Source organism: Orbicella faveolata, unplaced genomic scaffold (assembly GCF_042242905.1).
Source record: "Orbicella faveolata isolate gen_17 unplaced genomic scaffold, um_ofav_v1 contig_26, whole genome shotgun sequence".
NCBI lineage: Eukaryota > Metazoa > Cnidaria > Anthozoa > Scleractinia > Merulinidae > Orbicella > Orbicella faveolata.
The window spans coordinates 12,273,327-12,293,485 of NW_028301554.1; the positions used below are offsets into that span (position 1 = coordinate 12,273,327).

The 20,159-nt window shown below is 37.4% G+C and overlaps 1 protein-coding gene and 2 long non-coding RNA genes across 3 annotated transcripts in view; all 3 read right to left on the minus strand.

The window, feature by feature from the left end:
* LOC149108180 (uncharacterized) overlaps positions 1–20,159 on the minus strand; it is a 217,721-nt gene that overhangs the window by 179,656 nt on the left and 17,906 nt on the right. The window lies entirely within an intron of this gene.
* On the minus strand, positions 7,842–16,645 carry LOC149108185 (uncharacterized). The gene is made up of 2 exons (XR_016208985.1): positions 16,093–16,645; positions 7,842–8,200 (listed from the first exon to the last, which is right to left on the minus strand). It is a non-coding gene; the product is annotated as an uncharacterized LOC149108185 (long non-coding RNA).
* LOC149108186 (uncharacterized) lies at positions 10,945–16,056 on the minus strand. Its single transcript, XM_089296095.1, has one exon. The coding sequence runs from the start codon at positions 16,039–16,041 to the stop codon at positions 10,945–10,947; it is 5,097 nt and encodes a 1,698-aa protein (XP_089152221.1). The 5' UTR covers positions 16,042–16,056.

The following is a 20,159-nucleotide window of genomic DNA, read 5'->3' on the forward strand; positions in this document are numbered from 1 at the left end:
TTCCAGTGCACAAATGTATTTTTCAGCATACAAATGTGTTTCAGTACACAAATACGTTTTCCAGTGCACAAAATTATTTTTCAGTGTACAAATATGTTTCAGTGCACAAATACGTTTTTCAGTGCACAAAATTACTTTTCAGTGCACAAATGCATTTTTCAGTGCACAAATATGTTTCAGTGCACAAATAAGTTTCCCAGTGCCAGTGCACAAATGTTTTTCAGTGCACAAAATTATTCCTGGCACCCAATGGGCTAAACATGGCCGACAGACCCTGGGGCTAGACTGTCTTTGAGGCTTGTGTAACGCTTGCCGCGCTCAGTTCGTTGCAACTACTAAAAGCCATCTTTGATCGATTGTAGACTACGAGTAGTCCCTCTTTCGCTTAGTCCGTCGTGCGTGACGCGAAAGAAAACCGCGAGAAAAAAATGGGCGCGCGAAATCCTGAGGGCGAGGAGCGCGCGAAAGGAGGGACTACCGCCTAAGCCCAAGAGTTTGCCCCTTCATGGCCGAGTGATTTTTCGGTGTAGGATTTCTCATCTTGACGTCTTCTCATTATCGCCTGTTGTCAATAGCCCCGGGAGATATCCTAAATAAAATTGCTCTGGCAAAAACATATGTTGTGGGAAGTATATCTTCGTTCAGTGTTCGTTCAGCGAAACTGCCAAAGACGTTTTAAAAAGAAGACGGCGAATGAGACATCTTGTAACGGCGTCGCCAAAACCTGGATCGGACCGGACCGGACCGGATCACGGATCGGATCACGGACCGGATCACGGATCGGATCGCGGATCGGATCACGGATCGGATCGCGGATCGGATCACGGATCAGATCACAGAAAAAAAAAACATTTTAAAGAAAAAAAATCAAATCTTTTATAAGATAATAATAAATCAAAAATAAAAGTGAAAACTAAATTATGTTAAATAAAAATAAGAATCCCGAATTTGACGCAATGACATGTTAATTACAGAGAATGACAAGAGGTCATTTAAAAAGCCACATAAGCGCCTAATTTACGACGAATTTAAATTGTAATGAACAGGCAGATGTAGTTATATTTGAACGTTGGTTGGCTTGAAGCTTGCGTGAACCTCCCATTCTCGTTTTTGAAATTGTTGTTAGTACCAGTAGCTAATTCTCGGCTACTTTTTCGTGTCAGATGTGAGCGTTACAGTTAGCGTTACAGTTAATGAGAAAGCTTACGAGTGAATGCCTACAAAAATGGACCTAAATCGCCTATCAACGGCACAAGTCGAAAAATTGATTTCGCTTGTATTTTGTCCATAGATAGGTCCTAGTAAGAATAGAAACGGACCATAGTTAGTTTCTGCTAATACAGCTTTCTTTGGTAGAAATACGCCAAAAACGATTTCGACCCGATTGGGCACAAAATCTACTTCCGGTTTTGCTGAATTTTCCGAATATTTGATTGCTTCGCGCTCCGCAGAACAGTTACTTGAGAATATTTCAATGGATTTTATATTCAGTTCAGGTCTTCGTAGTATGACTGAGCGAAAAATAAAATAAATCAAAGTTAGTTTTGAGCCCGAAAAGAGATCAAACTGACACGCAAAATTTTACAGTGTGTGGCAAGAGAATTATTGCTTAAAAACATCGCCATATATTTCTATGGGCTATAACTTTAAATACCGTAAAAACACTTTCTACGGGTTAAATATACACCCACCTGTTAGGCTATCAAAAAACATCTCTGGTCAAATGGTTTCAAGTCGCCCGTCTTGGCCTGCGTTTCTCATAGATTTTGCCCAAAATCCGCCGTTGGAATGTAAACAATTGCGTGACGCGGATAGCCAATCTCGAGTAAAATATTCGTTTCCAGCAATCCGATGAAAGCAATTTTTGAAACGTTGTGTGGATAAAATAATGGAAAATGTTTTTTTTTTTGTTTAAGTTAGTATAAATATATATGTTTTTTCATTTGCATTGCAACACCCACGACATCCCTGATAAAGAACGTTGCTACAGTACTCCGGGAAATGATTTTAACACTTGTTTATTTTATTGCTTTCACTGATAACTTACAATATAGTGGCAGTTTTAGAGATACACTTAACCAATCCTCTATGGTTTATGGCAATTGAATCATTGACTGACAAATAAAGTCAAGCGGAAATACCATAATTTCTATAAACTACTAACTGCGTGATGGCATCTCAGCTCTTCTAGCTGTGTAGAAAATTTGTACCTACACAATATGCTCAAACTCAGCTAGAAAACCTGGAATTTCTTGAATTGAATTAGCCCAGGAAGAAATTGCGTTTAAGTTTCGATCATACTGGGAAAAACTCCATCTTTTCTACTTTGGTTGTTTGATCAATTAACTGAAATTTGCAGATCATAACACTGGTAGACAAATAAACATTACAGTGGTCGATCTAGGACTAGGTTTACACTAAAGGAGTTTTTTTTGGATTCGTAAAAGTTCCCGGATTCATCAATTTTAGAGTATTCGGATTAGTAGGGGTTTACAGTGAAAGGATATTCGGATTCTTAACCGTTTACACACGACGATAACTCCGGGCACATTCATGATGGAATGGTTAACAAGCAGTTTGTTGCCTCGACAACGAGAAACAAAATGCCTCCGAAAATAAGGCTAGGGGTAGGTTGAGACAGTCTGAAGTTTTCTTTCGACTCGCTGACCACGGTACTGTTGTCCATCATGTCAGGTCCCTCCAGGAAGTTATTCTGGTCTTTACTTAATATCTAGAACCGTCGAGGTTTTCGATCGTGCCATCGTCGTCATCTGCGCAGTATTATAAAAGTGATTATCTACACCTGAAACAGCACGAGGTAATCACCCAGCGACCGCCATCAAATGGCCATCAATGTGCCTACGATTCGACTACGTGGACGACTGGATCATGTAATCCGCCATTTTCGTTCCACCGCAAACTCAAAAGATCACAGACGGAAAAATATGCGGATTCGAGAGAAAATTGTTTACACGACAAAACTCTCCAGATTCAAAAGTTTTCGGATTCAACGTTCCCACTTTAAATTCCGGGGAGTTTTTTTTAGGATTCGTCCACTTTTATGTAAACGGCAAAATCAATCCGGCACTGAAACGTTCCGAATTCATCACGAATCCGGAACAATTTCCTCTCGTGTTAACCTACAATCCTGGCCATAAGTTGTTGGGACACCTCCCCCTTTTGCGCGCTAAAACCCTCGATTTCAACTACGTCCTTAAAGTTTTAGAACAAAAGATGAATAGAAGCAAGTACAATTGACCCCCCTCCCCCCTAGCAATGTTGCATGAAAACGAAGCTATTCTAAAGACTAGATCGGATGTGGGAAAAAAGGAAAAAGGGACAATAGAAAGTGGTTAGACAGTTGTGTTGGAACCAAACGCGATTGCTGAAAAATCGCTATTATTGGAATAAGACGTGAATATCTATCTTCTCGTCTCTTTAGTTCGAGAATACTGTTCTAGGAGGCGAACAATTCTTCAAACGTGGCTATTCTGAAGCTATTGTCAAGGATTTTTTTCTTCAAGATTTTTATCAACATTGACAGGGGGAGGGGGGTAGGCGGGCTTGCGCGGTTTTGGTCTTAAGAGAGGCTGCCTGTGAAGTCATCTGCCGTAACTGTCCCAACACTTTTGACCAGGATTGTAGTCTTAAATGAACAGCGAACAGCCATCTTGTTTTGTTGGCGGAAGTCGGTCACGGAAGAGCGAATTTCAATGAAATATGTATATATAATTTGATTAAGCAATTAGCCAAAAATAGGTTGGCCGCCAAAACAGTTTAGGGTTTAGCTTAACTCTAACCTTAAGTTTTACGACTGAAGAAGAAAAGAAAAAAAAGCATTGAGCATTTCAGTTGTTTGAAACAGAAACATTCGCGCACAATGAACTATATGTATAATACGTGCGTAACCTGGAAAGCAATCCGTCCAGCACAGTAATTGTTCAAATTAACAGCTTACCGAGACACTCGCAATGTCGATGCCTCTTATTTACGATTTAAACTTTTAGGATTTGTTTACTTTACTTTTTCCAACTTTTTAGAAGGAGAAAAGGCACTAAATGTGTTGGTACAAATAAAAAGGTTTAACCGAAAATCTTCTTTCTAGAACTCGCTCTTGTAATTAAAATGATCAAAGAAAGAACGACGGCTTAAAACGACATAGCAGTAACACCCGAACTCCAAGTAAATTGCTTTTAATTGACGTTTTTAATTAACGAAATTTCCAAAGCGATGACTTTCAAAATATTAAAGTTAAAAGTGGTCCATTATGTGTTTGTTTTTTCACCCAAATGTTCTAAGATAGCCATCTGCGGTTTGTTGGAAACGAATAATGTATTCACGGTGACCGCCCGCGTCACGCAATTGTTTACATTCTCACGGCGGTTCAGGGAAAAATCTATGAGAAGCACAGGCCAAGGCGGGCGACTTAAAACCATTTGCCCAGAGATATTTTTTGATTTTCAAACAGGTGGGTGTACAGTTAACCCGTAGAAAGTGTTTTTATGGCATTTAAAGTTATAGCCCATAGAAAAATATGGCGATTTTTTAGTGCTATAATTCGTTTGCAACACATCGTAATATTTTGCGTTTCTGTTCGATCTCGTTTCGGGCTCAAAAGAAACCTCGATTTATTTTATTTTTCGCTCAGTCATACCATGAAGACCTGAGCTGAATGTAAAGACCATTGAAAGATTCTTAAGTAGCTGCTGTGCGACGCGCAAAGCAATCAAATTTTCAGAAAATTTAGCATAACAGGAAGTAGATTTTGAGCTCAATCGGGGCAAAATCGTTTTTCGCAAATTTCTCCCCAAAAAAGCTGCATTAGCAGAAACTAACTATGGTCCGTTTGTTTACTAGGGCCAATCTATGGGCAAAAAATGAGCAAAATCGATTTTTCGACTTGTGCCGTTGTTTGGTCCATAGTTATGGGCACTGGCTCTTACGTACGAAAGCTTAAGGACATGACTTGCTTTAAAGGAGCTACGTTACGGTTTGCGCATCTTGAAAAAACTAGCCCAGTTTTTCAAGTTCGTCATTTGCAGTCCTCGTTAATCTTTGCCATCCTTAACGATCCTCATTCCGTTTTGATTTGCTCTTGCCTCTTAAGTGCTTTCTATCCTAGAACACGATCATTTTAAGGTTTTATTCCATATAAAGGCAACTCTTTACGACCCTAACTAGTGAGACAATCTCAGATAGTGCAGAGCGCAATTGATAGCTCTGGTACAGTAGTCCCATAAGTACTCACCCCTGCTCGGTTCACTTCCGGTTTGTGTCTACCTTGGTAGTCTGCTACGGCCTTTCCCCTTTGCAGTGTGTATGTTTCAAGGTTGTATTTTCATTCAAGGTCCAAACATTACGCACAAATTAATTACTACTGGTGCTTTAAGTTGATTTTCGTTCATTTTAAATTCAACAATACGCTGAAGCAGCAAACGTGACAATTTAGCTCTTCACGCCAACTTTGTAACTTGATACTTTTGTTTTCCTCGCAAAGCCATGTAATATGAAACCCCTGTTTTCTCCAAAACATACGGAAGATGTCCTTGTTTTTTGGAGATAAAAGAAAGAAAGTTAAATGTCTGATGTAGTGATGAAGAAACGGAGCTGAGACGATGTTTTACTAAAAATGCAAATTTTTACCGATGAACAAGAACTAATTTAATTATCAGATAGTCACGAAATACCACTTTCTTTTTCTGTTGCCACCTTTGTTGTTAACAATAAAACAATTCAAAATTAACACACAACGATATTGATGGCTGAGAAGCTTTTCAACGAAAAGTATTGAAGATAAACAGCGCTACTTGGCCGATATGAATGAGTCTCCTCAAAGACTGATTAAATTAATTTGCGCTTTCATTAGGTGCCACGGCGTCTGCAGCAATATTTGAGCATTTTCCTGGTTTCTTTTGTTACAAATTCACAATTTGCGGAGTATTAACGCCACTAACTTGAGAACTTTTTGGTCTCTCTTACAGACACAATTAAGGCAAGAAATAAACAAGTCGCTAAGGAGAAGCAATATATTTGAACTCTGACAAGCACACTATTGTAGATTGAAAACAGCAGATGATATCTGTTGAACCGACCTGTTTGTAATTCTAAAAGCTACGCAGCCACAGTAACGTTTCACTTTTGCAATAAAAAGGGACAACTGGCGCTACCTGAAAAATAACTGCCGTCCTTGGTCACATGACACGATATATAAAATACTGCGTGTAAAGATAGTGTATAACACTAACTATGCTAGAACGCATGCGTCTTACATGTTGAGCTCTACCATAAGGAAAACCACTCAACATTTGTGCGTGATTCCGTATGCAATGTATCCTTCACCTAATATAGAAGCCACGAACCCTAACTAATCTACGCATGCGTTTAGGGCAAATTAGTTTTGTTCTAAGGAGAATGGTACCACAAGGAGAGCAAGGGGTTACCTGAAACAAATATATAGCTTTGCGATGTTCAAAGTTTAGCGACGGCGATGGAATGTGTTTTACGTAGAGTACACATGTACCTTTCCCACCCTACTCCCATTACTTCCTTGCCTCTAGACTAATTAATTAGTTGAAATTAATTAATTAAACAAACATCAAAGTTTACACCTTAGCGCCATAGGGCCATAGCGTCATAGCGCCATAGCGCCTTAGTTCCAAGGCAACCCCCATAACCATCCCAATAGTGCACTCTGCACTAACTAGTGAGACAATCTCAGATAGTGCAGAGTGTAATGCAGGACTGTCATTAAGCTTTGAGGCATCCTTTGTCTGTATCTAGTGACTCTTAACTTGTTGGTTTGAGTGAATTGTGTCAACAGCAGGCAAGTTCACCCATAACATTAAGAGCCCAACAAGCATACGACACCGGTTTTTATGGGTTATGGCCGTTAATGTCAGCTCTGTAATGTACAGCAGTTGTAATCCAGTCATCTACATAGGTGACGAGTAGTGATCCCAAAGACATCTTGGGCTTTGCCCCTTGACAAAGATGGGCGTATACTGTAGAAACCTTGATTTTAGTCATTCATGTAATGTCATCATTGTGAGTGTGTGCACTTATCAGAGAAAAATAACTCGACATCACTTTTTTCAACATAAACTTGTATTTCTTAATCTTAATCTTTTGATGGATAAACAGCAAGAACAACAACTGTCATGGACAATTGCCATGCTTTCACGCATCTCAGCATCCCAGTGTTCCTAGCAGGCCCCATTATTGGCAATTTCTGCCGATTGCAATACTACAAATGCTATGCCTTGTTGTTTACAAATGACACATAAACCATTATGTCCAGCAACATTTCTTGGACTGTACAGCCCACAACAAATAATTACCTCAAATAAATCAGCATGGCTGATTAGCTCAGGCAGACCCAAGTTCAACACCTTGGCCAAGTTCGTAAATAGTCAACTGGTTTGCCTTCTTCCAGTTGGGGTTTTTAACCTTGTTGTTTGATTTGATTCATTCGTTCCTGACATTGAATTTATTCTTTATGAACAGACCGACGGTAAATAAAGGATATTTATTTATTTTAGCTACATATAGGACAGTAACTTGGTCATCTTGAATTGTGTACGAGATGCACAGCTTTAGCATTGTATATATACTTTTGCATTGCTTTTGAGTAACCTCTTTGGTGTCTTTTTACTGCGTTAAGAAGACCACCCAAGTGACTTTCCATACTCGTAGATGGGCATATATATTCAGAGTACCATTTGTGGTCGTTCTTGCTTAGAGAGAAAGCAGATGATGATGGCAAGTTGTTTCTGATTTGCATAGATCTTTTTCCAGATGACTTACACAGCGTATTAAAGTGACATCCATAATTTTTTCTCAAATTCTTTAGTAATAGAAATGTAGACCATATAGAGTGACATCCATAATCGTCTCTCATTTCTCTTTAGCAACAGAAATGTAGACCATGCAGAGTGATTTCCGGAAGGTGTCGTTAGCAGCATATTCAGAGTAACATCCATTGTTGGTTGAGCTTGTGCATACCATAGCATGTTGTATGGAGCACGCATGTATAGAACATGCAATCATGTACAAACTTAAATGCACATAACTGTTCTTTGTAGTGTCTTGAATGAGATGATACAATGAAGAGTTGTAGGTAGTTTCAGTGCTTTCAGTGTCTTGGTAATGTATTACCATTCAGAATCATGAACATTTAGGCATATTGTACTCAAACAGCAGTCTGCAAAATAATGTGTAACAAAAACAATCAGTAAGCAGTTAACATTGGTAAAATATACTTTGCTCCCCTAATACTAACTTAAATCAAGTTCAAATAAATTCCCAACCCCTCAAAATACATACGACTAACTTACATTTCAACTCTGATGGCCTGCATCTTGACTACAGGTAGTGAGGAGTCACTACCTCACCACGGCACACAATGACCTCACTCTTAGAAGCGAGGTCATGTTTCCACCGAGAAACAACACATTTTATTTGGTTCATCGTATATTTTTCTCCTCTACAATTTTTACTTAATCTTTTGTATATCTGTAAACTACATGGGTATACATGTGGTTAATGCTATTAAAAATCAAACCCAAATATGAAAATAAGAAACTTGTGCTCAAGCAAAGTCAACAAAACAAAAAGATTTAGCCAACAATAAAATCATTCCTACATATCCTGACAAAATAACTAGCAATAGAAAACAATGTGCTCTAGCTGCTTACATTTAGACAAACAAAAATGGGCTTATGATCACTATAATATGACTCCAATGTACCAGAACTTTGAACTTGTTGTGGAATATTAGTGTATATGTGGTCTATCTGAGTTTTATAATCTGTTGTGTACTGTTTTATCAGCTGAGTGTAACCCTTTTGCTTGATCATATATCCCACAAGAGCTTTCTGCTCAGAGGTAGGTTCCATAAAATTGACATTAAAGTCTCCTAAAATTATGACTGGAGTCTGTGGTTCTCGAAGAATAGTGCGATGTAAATGTTCTAACGCTTCAATTAATTTAGGAAATACAACTTTTGATTTAGATCGATATATCCCAACAACATGTATCTTGTTACAACCAGGTAAATTGATAATAACAACAGTCATTTCTGTATTGTTGTAGTTTAATCTAAAGGGGTCACAGGTGCACTCTACATCATTTCTGATATACACAGCTGATCCATACGGTGTTCTAGTATTGTTCTGTGGATCATAGTCATTTCTGTAGAGGCGAAAGTTGGCCATGTCATATGCCTCATCACTGTCCCTTGAACATAAAGCTGTCTCAACGAATACATTCACATGTGCTGCTTGTACACTATAATCACACGCTACATCTTCAATATGGAGATGTAAAGATCTCACATTTAGGAACAAAATTTTGAAGTTGCTTTTGTTACTTGGTGCTTCATAAAGAAAGGAAATGCATGGTTTTAAAGATGCCTCTGATCTTAATCTAGACATTTCAGATGCAACTTTCTTGCTCACAGTTATCTTTTTCTCATTTAAGTTTAAGATATGCAAACTTGAAAGATTCCGAAGTCTGCTTAGACCAACATAATGCATATGTTCTCTCGTTGAAGCTGGTAAATCAACAACTGCTTCATTAAGCGTGTCACCTTGACAACGATGTATTGTTTTGGCCGCAGCTGGTCGTAAAGGGAATTGTCTACGAAGAACTTGAACTTGATTTCTTTTGTACAATCTAAATTGCCTTGTGATTTCTAAGATTGGTGTCCAGGTGCTTTGTATTTGTACATTATACAAATGAGAATATTCTCTTCGCCAGTGATGACCGATCTTAGGATCCTGAAATATTACCCATATAATACTTGGTCTAGTAGAGTCCGGTACTCTGTAATCAATTTTTTCAACTGTACATTCTGCTCCATTAGTCATACCATCAAGGACAGACACATTTGTTGTTAGGTCATACTTTGCTGTAACATGGACAGAACAAACAGAAAATAATCCCATGGTTTTGGTTGGATCATTTGGGATTTTTTGTTTCAGTCTTTCCTTTAGTTCATCGGACAGATCTCCAATTACAATGTCAACTGCGCAAATATTAATTTTTTGGTTTTTGGAGTTATTAAATATTTTAACATTGTGACTGTCTACTGCTTGGTTAGTACTAAACAAGTGAGTGATGTTCATGGGATAATCACTTTCTCCTGGCTTTACTTTTAAAATCCTTCCTTTTAGGACCTCAATACCTTGCTCTGTGTGTTTTCCTTCTCTAAGGCGATTTAAAAGCTCTGCAAATTCTTTGTCATCTTTCTGTCTCATAATTTCTGACAATTCATACATCTTAAAATGTTCTTGCCAAATATTTGTGGCTAATGCACTGTAGGCACTTCCTGAATTCTCAAAAATCCACTTGTCAAAAACTGGCTTTAACTGAAACAGGTCACCAACAGTGATCAAATTAACTCCTCCAAATGGTTTTGGTGTACCCATGATCTGCTGTAAGCGTAAATTCAAGAACGTGAACATGCCACTGCCTACCATACTAATCTCATCTATGAAAATAACCTGAAGTTTTCTCAGCTGTGCTCTAATAGTGTTAAGTCTGTCTCTGTCAAGTGTACAATACTCAAAACCTCGATTAGCAGGTATTTTAAAAGCAGAGTGAAGAGTGTTACCACTGATATTAAATGCTGCTTTTCCTGTTGGTGCCACTTTAAGTACTTTAACGTCATCAGGGTTTTCACCTGGAACACTATTTAAGTACCTGATCAAAGCTTCATATAAAGCATTAGTAACTGTAGTTTTGCCAACACCAGCCCCACCACTTAAAAAAAGTCTAAGTGCTTCATCACTAGTTTTGATGGATTTCAACACATGATAGAAGAATTCCATTTGCTTTACATTAAGTGAACGAACAAGTTTCCGAAAATCATCATCAGTCATGCGTTTTACTACAAGATCTTCATTGTCATTTGCTCTTGGAAAGATGCCGATATCATCCATTAAATCATATTGATAGTGTTAAGTAATCATCAGAAGTAGACGTTTTAACTTGACCCACATGTTCTACCTGACTTTTATTTTGCTTGACACAGTTATACCACGCTACAAAATCAGCCAGACACAATTCTTCTAATTGTTTTGGTCGTCTTTGGTATCTTTTGATAAAGTTGTCTGATTCAATATCTTCAGAGCTATCAGGTAGTTCTTGAAGCTTATCCATTGATTTTAGTAGGAATGTTCTTTCCTCAGGGTTGGATGTGTTAATAAACTGGAATTCACGAGATGACCTTCTTAAAGGCATTTGCAAAACCAAATACACTGCTTCTTGTGCACTGATCTCAACAGCATTGAGAAATTTGTTTCCAATGTGTCTGACTTTGTTTATAATGTCTTTATTACCAGAGCTTGCTTCTTCAGATGCTTTTCTTAGTAATTTGCTCATTCCTCTTTGTCCTTTAGTAATATATGACAAAATGTAAACAGCACAAGCATAAGGATCCAAGATAAACTGTATATCCATGTTAGCTTGCCAAGCTTTCAATAAATCAGAGTTGTAACTATTGATTCTTATTTCAGATGGAGATCTTTTTAGCAGAAGTGTGTCACGCTTCAGTGAATATCTCACGGCCGTGATATATTGTTGCTCTGTGAAACCCAGTTTCTGGAGAAATTCTCCAAAATTCATTTCATTGTCGTATTTTAAATTGTCTAATAAGTCGTTTATTTTTTCACAATTTTTCTTTACTAAACCCGCTTCATTTTCATTTAAAGTGTTTTCACTAAGAGGTTCTAAAATCATTGTTCTTGGTATTGGTGGTAATGGAAAATTGAATCTGCAAATCTTATGACCCTGTTTTTTGCACGTTTTTGAGTGTTGGTGTCTCTGTAAATTAACCAAATCACCCAGTTTTTCTGAATCTGCCTTACATGCAACATACCTATCAATGAATTTAGCAATATCATCATTTGAATTTTTTCCATATTGAGGAGCCTCTTTCACCCAGAATAAAGAATGTATGTGTGGAGAACCACGTTGTTGGAATTCAACCCTATAGAAAAAATCAATTACTTCACCAATGGGCTTCAGTGCACTTTTCAAAATGTCACGAAGAAACAACTGCACCATGTGTTCAAAGTTTCTAGCACAAGTGACAGGATCACTTTTAATTAAGTCTGATTTTTTTTGCCACGTCATAAATTGGATTTCGTTGTCAGTATAATTTTTCTCATCAACAAGCCGCCCTAATATCTGAAGCAAATGTGTCCATCTGGTCTCTGCTGCTGAAAATGAACAGAACCACGTAGGCTTACCGAGTTGACGAATCATTGCAAATAAGTCCTTTTTGCATCTCTCAAAGTACGGAGGGGACCCCCTTAGATTTCTAAATACTCTGAAGCCTTCATCGAGGTGTATCAACTTTTCCCAAGATCCAGCTGATTTCAAATCACCGGCTGTATACTTTTTACCTTTTCTTTTGCACTTGCGAAGAGAAAGTGATGCACTGCCTTGAATCTGTTTGATTTGCAATTTCTTCAGTTTATAAAAAATGTTAGGGACACTCTGTGCTACTCTTCTATCTTGACTTCGCAATTCCCACTTACAAATTGTACTATAATGCACTGGTACTATTCTTTCACTATTATCAGCTCTTCGTTTTCCGCAAAATATTGTGGGAAATGACAAAAATTCTGAATCTTTATCAATAAATATCCCTAAAGGTCTGTTGCCTTCAGCTGGTGCAAAGCTCATTATGTTCTCCCCATGTTCAGTCATGTCTGGTTCTTGCAGCAAAGTGTCCATAATTCCTGAAGGGCGTTCTGTTTCTTCACACCAGTTTTCATCACTGTCACTTTCACTGTTGTCATTGGAATTGCCTTTCTCTGCAAACATATTCTGTTCACCCTGGTTCTTTCCTTTTTCATAAACATCTTCAGCTGTATTTGAGCTTTTCACATTTTGCCCTTCAATAAATTGTGACATCTCCCCACCATTTCCATTCAGTGTATTCAACCATCTATCAGCAACTTGTACACCTTCATTCTGAAATAATTTGCTTGTCTGAACTAAATATTTTGCAGCTTCTAATACTTTGCTAGGTCTGATGCTCTGAAACTGATAGTAATGTTTGTAACTAAGACGTCTTTTTAGCTTTATTGGAATGGTCTGTGATTCATTAACTGGTCTTGGTAGAACATTTACAGTCAAATTAACATCAGCTGGTACATTGATAACATTCCCATGAATACTCAACTGACCACCAGTAGGTAATTCCCTAATCTGCATAAATGGTATACGTGGTGATATGAGCCTTTCTTCAAGAACAGTCAGATTTAGTATTTCTGGTTTATCGGGAAATATCATTTTGTTGGCTTTTGCACAACTTGGTAATTTACCATCTTTAAGGTTAGAATGACATGTTGAACAAATCCACTCGGTGTTATTTATACTCTTAATTCCAGTCAGGCATAATTTAAGAATATTTTGAGGGCATATTTTATAAAGATTTGGATTACATTTTGTCACAGATGATCTGTACCATAACTGATCACAGGAAGTGCAGATATATTCTGGGCCACATTTGATATTCCTATGAAATGTTTCAATCAGTTCGGACATTGTCAAAATGTGAACAGATTCTCTGCTGTGGCAAGTCTGCTCTTTAGTTTCCTGAAAATCATTTCTTTTTCTTTTTGTACATGTAGCCTCTTGTTGGAAATGATTTATGCCACTAGAATCTCTTGACCTTTTTCTATTCTGTCCAGGGTCGTGGCTCTTGTTTACAATGTTAATTCCATTCTGTGTACTATCCATCATATTTTGGAACCGAGCTTTGTTTCTCTTGTTGTTTAGTTGAACTTTGTCTGGATTTGCTTGTTTATACTTTTTAAAATCTCGTCTTTGACATTCTTTCACTTTCTCTAGATTGTTTGCTCGTCTTTTTGTTTTTGCTTGTTTCTGTATATGTTTGACTTTCTCTGGATTTGCTTCTTTATGTTTTAGAAAATCTCTTCTTTGGCATTCTTTCACTTTTTCTAGATTACATTCTCGTCTTTTTGTTTTTGTTTGTTTGTCCATTTGTTTGACTTTCTCTGGATTTGCTTCTTTATATTTTAGAAAATCCTGTCTTTGGCATTCTTTTACTTTCTCTTGATTAAATTCTCGCCTTTTTGTTTTTGTTTGTTTGTCCATTTGTTTGACTTTCTCTGGATTTGCTTCTTTATATTTTAGAAAATCCTGTCTTTGGCATTCTTTTACTTTCTCTTCATTATATTCTCGTCTCTTTGTTTTTGTTTGTTTGTCCATTTGTTTGACTTTCTCTGGATTTGCTTCTTTATATTTTAGAAAATCCTGTCTTTGGCATTCTTTTACTTTCTCTTCATTATATTCTCGTCTCTTTGTTTTTGTTTGTTTGTCCATTTGTTTGACTTTCTCTGGATTTGCTTCTTTATATTTTAGAAAATCCTGTCTTTGGCATTGTTTTACTTTCTCTAGATTACATTCTCGTCTTCTTATTTTTTTTTGTTTGTCCAATTGTTTGACTTTCTCTGGATTTGCTTCTTTATATTTTAGAAAATCCTGTCTTTGGCATTCTTTTACTTTCTCTTGATTATATTCTCGTCTCTTTGTTTTTGTTTGTTTGTCCATTTGTTTGACTTTCTCTGGATTTGCTTCTTTATATTTTAGAAAATCCTGTCTTTGGCATTCTTTTACTTTCTCTTCATTATACTCTCGTCTCTTTGTTTTTGTTTGTTTGTCCATTTGTTTGACTTTCTCTGGATTTGCTTCTTTATATTTTAGAAAATCCTGTCTTTGGCATTGTTTTACTTTCTCTAGATTACATTCTCGTCTTCTTATTTTTTTTTGTTTGTCCAATTGTTTGACTTTCTCTGGATTTGCTTTTTTATAATTTAGAAAATCTTGTCTTTGGCATTCTTTTACTTTCTCCAGATTACATTCCCGTCTTTTCGCTTTTGTTTGTTTGTCCATCTGCTTGACTTTAACAGGATTTGTTATTTTATAGGTTTTTGAAGCTTGCCTTTGACATTCCCGTGATTTTTCAAGATTTTCTTTTCGTTTCTGTTGTTTCTTCTTATTCTCGCTAACTCTGAATTGCCTATTAGCCCTTTTCTCTTTCATATATTGCCTCATGAACGCTCTTCGCTTTTCCAGAGGGTCACTGGCAATAGAAGTGTCTAGAGATTTTTGGTTCACTAGACTGACAATCTGTGTGATGCATGCTTGATTTCTATCATTTAGTAATGTAGTTTCCTCCTGTGTTTCACTCTGATGTCTTTGCAGTATATTTAATTCTTCATTCTCTACTGGAGTAGTTGAAACATAATGAATTTCATCTAAATGACCTATATAAATCGTTCTGGGTCTTCCCTGCATGTTGACGGGATTTATCACATTACTCTCTGCAAAGTTCTCAGCGCTTTCTGTGATATAAATTGTACAGTTTAAAGCATTAGCTACTGCTTGTATAATGAGATTGTCACACCAAGTTCCCTGTCTAGACATGTTATTTAAATATTCCAACCATGAGTATTCAATGTTGCTTTCAATAAACGATTCAGGGTGATATCTCAAATGCTCAATCCCAACTGCGCGTACCTGTAAGTGATAAGCTGCAGTGCCATATAACTGATGTGAAACTGCTCTAAAAAAACAGTCTCCTGCACCACCAACATCTAATGGTCTTAATCCCATCTGAGCTAATCTGAATGCTAAAACTAACATCGACGGACTTTCACACGTTTGGTTGACTTCTGATGACATTCTATTACTTTGAACTGTTTCTGACGACTCCATAAAAAAGACAGGTCCAGGATTCGTTTCAACATCGTTGGCCAATCTAATCAGCAGCGGAAAGTAAAAGCGATACAGCCACATTTGGGTCAACCAAAGCACAGCGTAATAATTCATTTGCCATAAACGTACTTGTCTCTGTAATACAGGTAGGTATATCGCCTCCAGATAGAACATAAACAACAAAGTCGACCAAAACTGCCCCTTCACATAATGTGAAAATTCTTTGGCTTTTAAGAAAATATTGTGCAAACCCACGGAGGCTCGATATTGCATCAGCGAAATCATCATTTAAACTATAAACTTGCAATTGATAAGCTAATAAGTTCAGTTTTATCTTACCTTTAAATGTTTCTCACTCAAGTCAGCTCTTCCTTCAGTTCGTCAAATTGATCAGCCTTCACAACAAGATAACTTTTCAATAACTCAGTTCAACTTCAAATGCTTTATGCAAGAGCTGTGTGCTCAGATACTACAGTTAGCAAGCTGGCCCGGCCGAAACAAACGCTCACGTACTCGAGGCTTCGATTTAGTGTTGGACCCTTGCTAACGGTGTGGTGCGTTGTGTGTGCGGTTTGTTTTGCTAGTTAGTGAGCGCAGATTCCAATAGACAGCGTTCACCATAAACGTGAACGCTACAACACTCTTTACAGCTTCGTTTTATACAGACTGATAAGTCGCGTAAGGTCCTTGCACTTCCAAAATGGAGGATCGCTAAGAAGAAGTAAACAACTTAATCACGTGTCAAACGATATTAGATTGTGACGTCATCTAAGCGCTGATCGAAAGTAGCGTCATCCGGTGTGCGAAAGGAACCGAATCAGATCCTGCTGTGGAAAAATTTACGCTTAACATGTTATTTAGTTATAATTTTTTCTTCGGTGATATATACTGCTCACAAACGCGACTTTGAAGCGCTCACGCTTCGGTTGGTGAAATGTTTAATAACCGTGGGATCAGCTCAATTTCATTGGCTGCTCGACTTAATTTGATTACTTTGTTGACTTTGAAAGCAATTTTCGGCAAAGGTAAAAATTGAGCTTGAACCGAAAAACAATAATGACAGGCCATTAGAATCACTTGCGAGTCACGTTTGGTTACATTCAGCGTACAGCTATCATCAGGCAAGGAAAAAGTGTGCGTGACAATCAAAGTAGGGGTCATGAACTTGTTTTGATCTGGTTAACTGGCATGTTTCCAACGACCTTCAAAAAAGAGAAGAAATCATATTACATTTGTTTTCGATTTCCATACCTACTTGAGTAATGACGCGTTTGATCGAGAAATACAAAGTAACTGAGAAATTATTGCGATATTAAAACTTGGAGAGAACTAAACACGGCTACACGGCTAAAGTTTCACGTCACTGATGCAAAATTCGATTATCCAGTGATTCGAAATAGTCAAGGAGCCCAGTTTGTTAAATTAATTTGTTCGCTTTAAATTTATTTATTTATTATTTCATACAAGTTATTGCATACAGGTGGATTGCAAAATTTTGTGAAATAATCGGAGGCATGTCCATTGCTGACATATCAAGACGCCACAAGGTAAATGTTGGCGAAATAACCACTACCGTGGCGGTATGGCTGAATTACTCACGGCATTGTTTCTCAATTCTCAGAATGAAGCGTGCAAAGCTGAACGAATATTTGCTGAAGAGCATTGATAGCATTGCCAGTTTAATTCAGGTCGTCTGGAAGGAAACTAAGAATTTCCAAATCATCTCTTGAAAGCTTGTAAGTGTCACTGAATTTTAATTGTGGAGAAAAAGGCGCCACGATTAAGGCGACACGGAGTCTGCAACACATGTAATTATTGACAAGTCAGATCTTATGATACAGACTAATGAAAAATTAAATTGTAAATAATGCTAAATTCTAAAGCTCAAAGCCCGTGAAAGCAAGACGTGCTAGCCACTGAAGAGAAGCATACGTTCTTTCGAGAGACAAAAAATAGTGGACACCCCTGCTCAGTTCACTTCCGGTTTGTATTTACCTTGATAGTCTGCTAGGGTTTTTTCTCTTACAATTACTGTTTGTCACAACAGCTTTTAAATTTTACTCTAGTGTTTAAGTTGATTTTCTTTTATTTTGAATTCAATAATAAGTTGAAGAATACGTGACAATTTAGCTTTTCACGCCAACTTTGTAACTTGATACTTTTGTTTTCCTCGCGAAGGTATGTAACATGAAACCGTTGTTTTCTCCAAAACACACGGAAGATGTAATTGGTTTTTCTTTCATCGCTGGAGATAGATGGAGGAAAGTTAAATATCTGATGAAGAAATGGAAAAGAAACGATTTTGTTTTTCTCAAAACGCAAATTTTATTTTTCACCGATTAACAAGAACTAATTTAATTATCAAATAGTCACGGAATACAAGTACCACTTGTTGCCGTCAAAACCATTCAAATTTATACACCTTGATATCGATTATTAGATACAACTGAGAACATTGACGAGAAGTATTGAACGTAAACAGCGCCACCTGGTCGAGATTATCTCCTACATCGGTGAACGAGGTCCCTTAAAGACTGATTAAATTAATTCGTGCTATCACAGCTGCCACGGAGTCTGAAGCAATATCTGAGCACTTTCCTGGTTTCTTTTGTCAAAAATGTACAATTTGACAAGTTTTGATGCCAAACTCGGGAATTTTTTGGGGCCATTTACAGAGACAACTAAAGCCGCTAAGGAGACGCAATACGTTACCCTTCTTTATTTGAACCTGACAAACACATTATTTTAAGTTGAAAAAAGCAGATGATATTTATTGAACCAACCTTGGGGTAATTCCAAAAGACACGTAGTCACAGTAGCGTTTTTTTTTTTTTCACTAAAAAGGGATAAGTGGCGTTACTAGAAAAACAACTGTCGTCCTCAGTCACATCACATGGCAAAAACCGCGTGGCTCTGGGAATGAAAACGGAGTGTGGGACCCTAACGATGTAAGGACGCATGCGTCTTACTTATTGGGTTCTACCACAAGGAAGAGCACTTAACGTTTGTGTGTGATCCCGTATGAAATATATCTTCCGCCTAATGTATAGTCGACGCGAACGTTAACTTATCTGTGCATGCGTTTAGAGCAAATTGGTTTCGTTTTAGTACCACAAGGAGAGCAAGAACTTTTCTGAAACAAATATATAGCTTTGTTGTCAGCAAATAGAGGTAGGTTAAACAAGTTTTACTTAAGTAACCCACCCGACCCCCTTGCCGTAATGTTAATTAATTAATTAAAATTAATGAATTAAACAAACATTAAAGTTTACACCTTAGCGCCATAGGGCCATAGTGCCATAGTGCCATAGCGCCATAGCGCCATAGCGACTTAGTTCCTTAGCGGCAGGCAACCCCCATAACCATCCCAATAGTGCACTCTGCACTAAAAATGACTTTAAAAATCGTGACGTAGCTCCTAAAATGTTGTTTATTCTCGGGTTGCGTTATCGTTCACACTATCGATGTTACTCCTATATTTTTTTTGTAAAACAGCTATATTTCCTTGAAATACAAATGGTCTGTTTCGTTTTATTCCAGTACGAAATATCGTATTCCAAACTCATATCTTGTAAAAGTATAGACTTGTCTCAGAAACGGAAATTGTTTGAAATCATCAGGTGTTTACTTTTTTAGTGTTTTTAGTTTTTGTGTTTCGATTCATACGTTCGTCCTATTATTACCATTCTGACTCGTTTTATGACAGTTTACCCTTGATGCAAGTGAATATACGAAATATCATTTATCTGAACTGCGGAGAAAGATATGAAGGCATGATTGATCATCGCAATCAAAACCCAACAGCCTGAAAAAAATTCATCTGTGACCAGCTCCCAGTTGGCTTGATATTATAAAAAAATAAAGGAATATCACACCTGAATTAAATAAAACGTTCTGCTCACAGTAGTCACTCTAGTGTAATTTGCTCAACAAAATTTTGATCTTGAATCTTGAATTTTGAATTTTGAATTTTTTTCCTTGATCCGATCCGTGATCCGATCCGTGATCCGATCCGATCCGATCCAGATTTTGTCGACGCCGCATCTTGTAACGATTTTTGCTGCTTCTGTAAGTGTAAATCTAAAAGTTATTGCAAAAATTTCAAATACAGAGTTTCAACCGAGAATTTACATTATGTATTTGATATAGGAGATCATCTAACTGCGGTGAAATGTTTGCCGATAGCAGCGGAGTTTCAGATTAATGTCCGGTTTCAAGTGAAAGTCCGGTTCAATCTTTCAAATGGACGGCAGAAAGGCCAAGCTCAGTGAATTTATATTCGCTCACTTGGACGATGCTGTTGAGCAGCGAAAGCACTAGCACGCTCGCAGTCGGGTTCTGAGGGGAAAAGCTTTGCCAAGCAAAACACTGGATAAATTTGAATCTTTCCAAAGCCCGTTGGCAGA

What these genes read in the sequence shown, in the direction of transcription:
- LOC149108186 (XM_089296095.1), bottom strand. Translation starts at nt 16,041, where the DNA reads ATGATGATTTCGCTGATGCAATATCGAGCCTCCGTGGGTTTGCACAAT.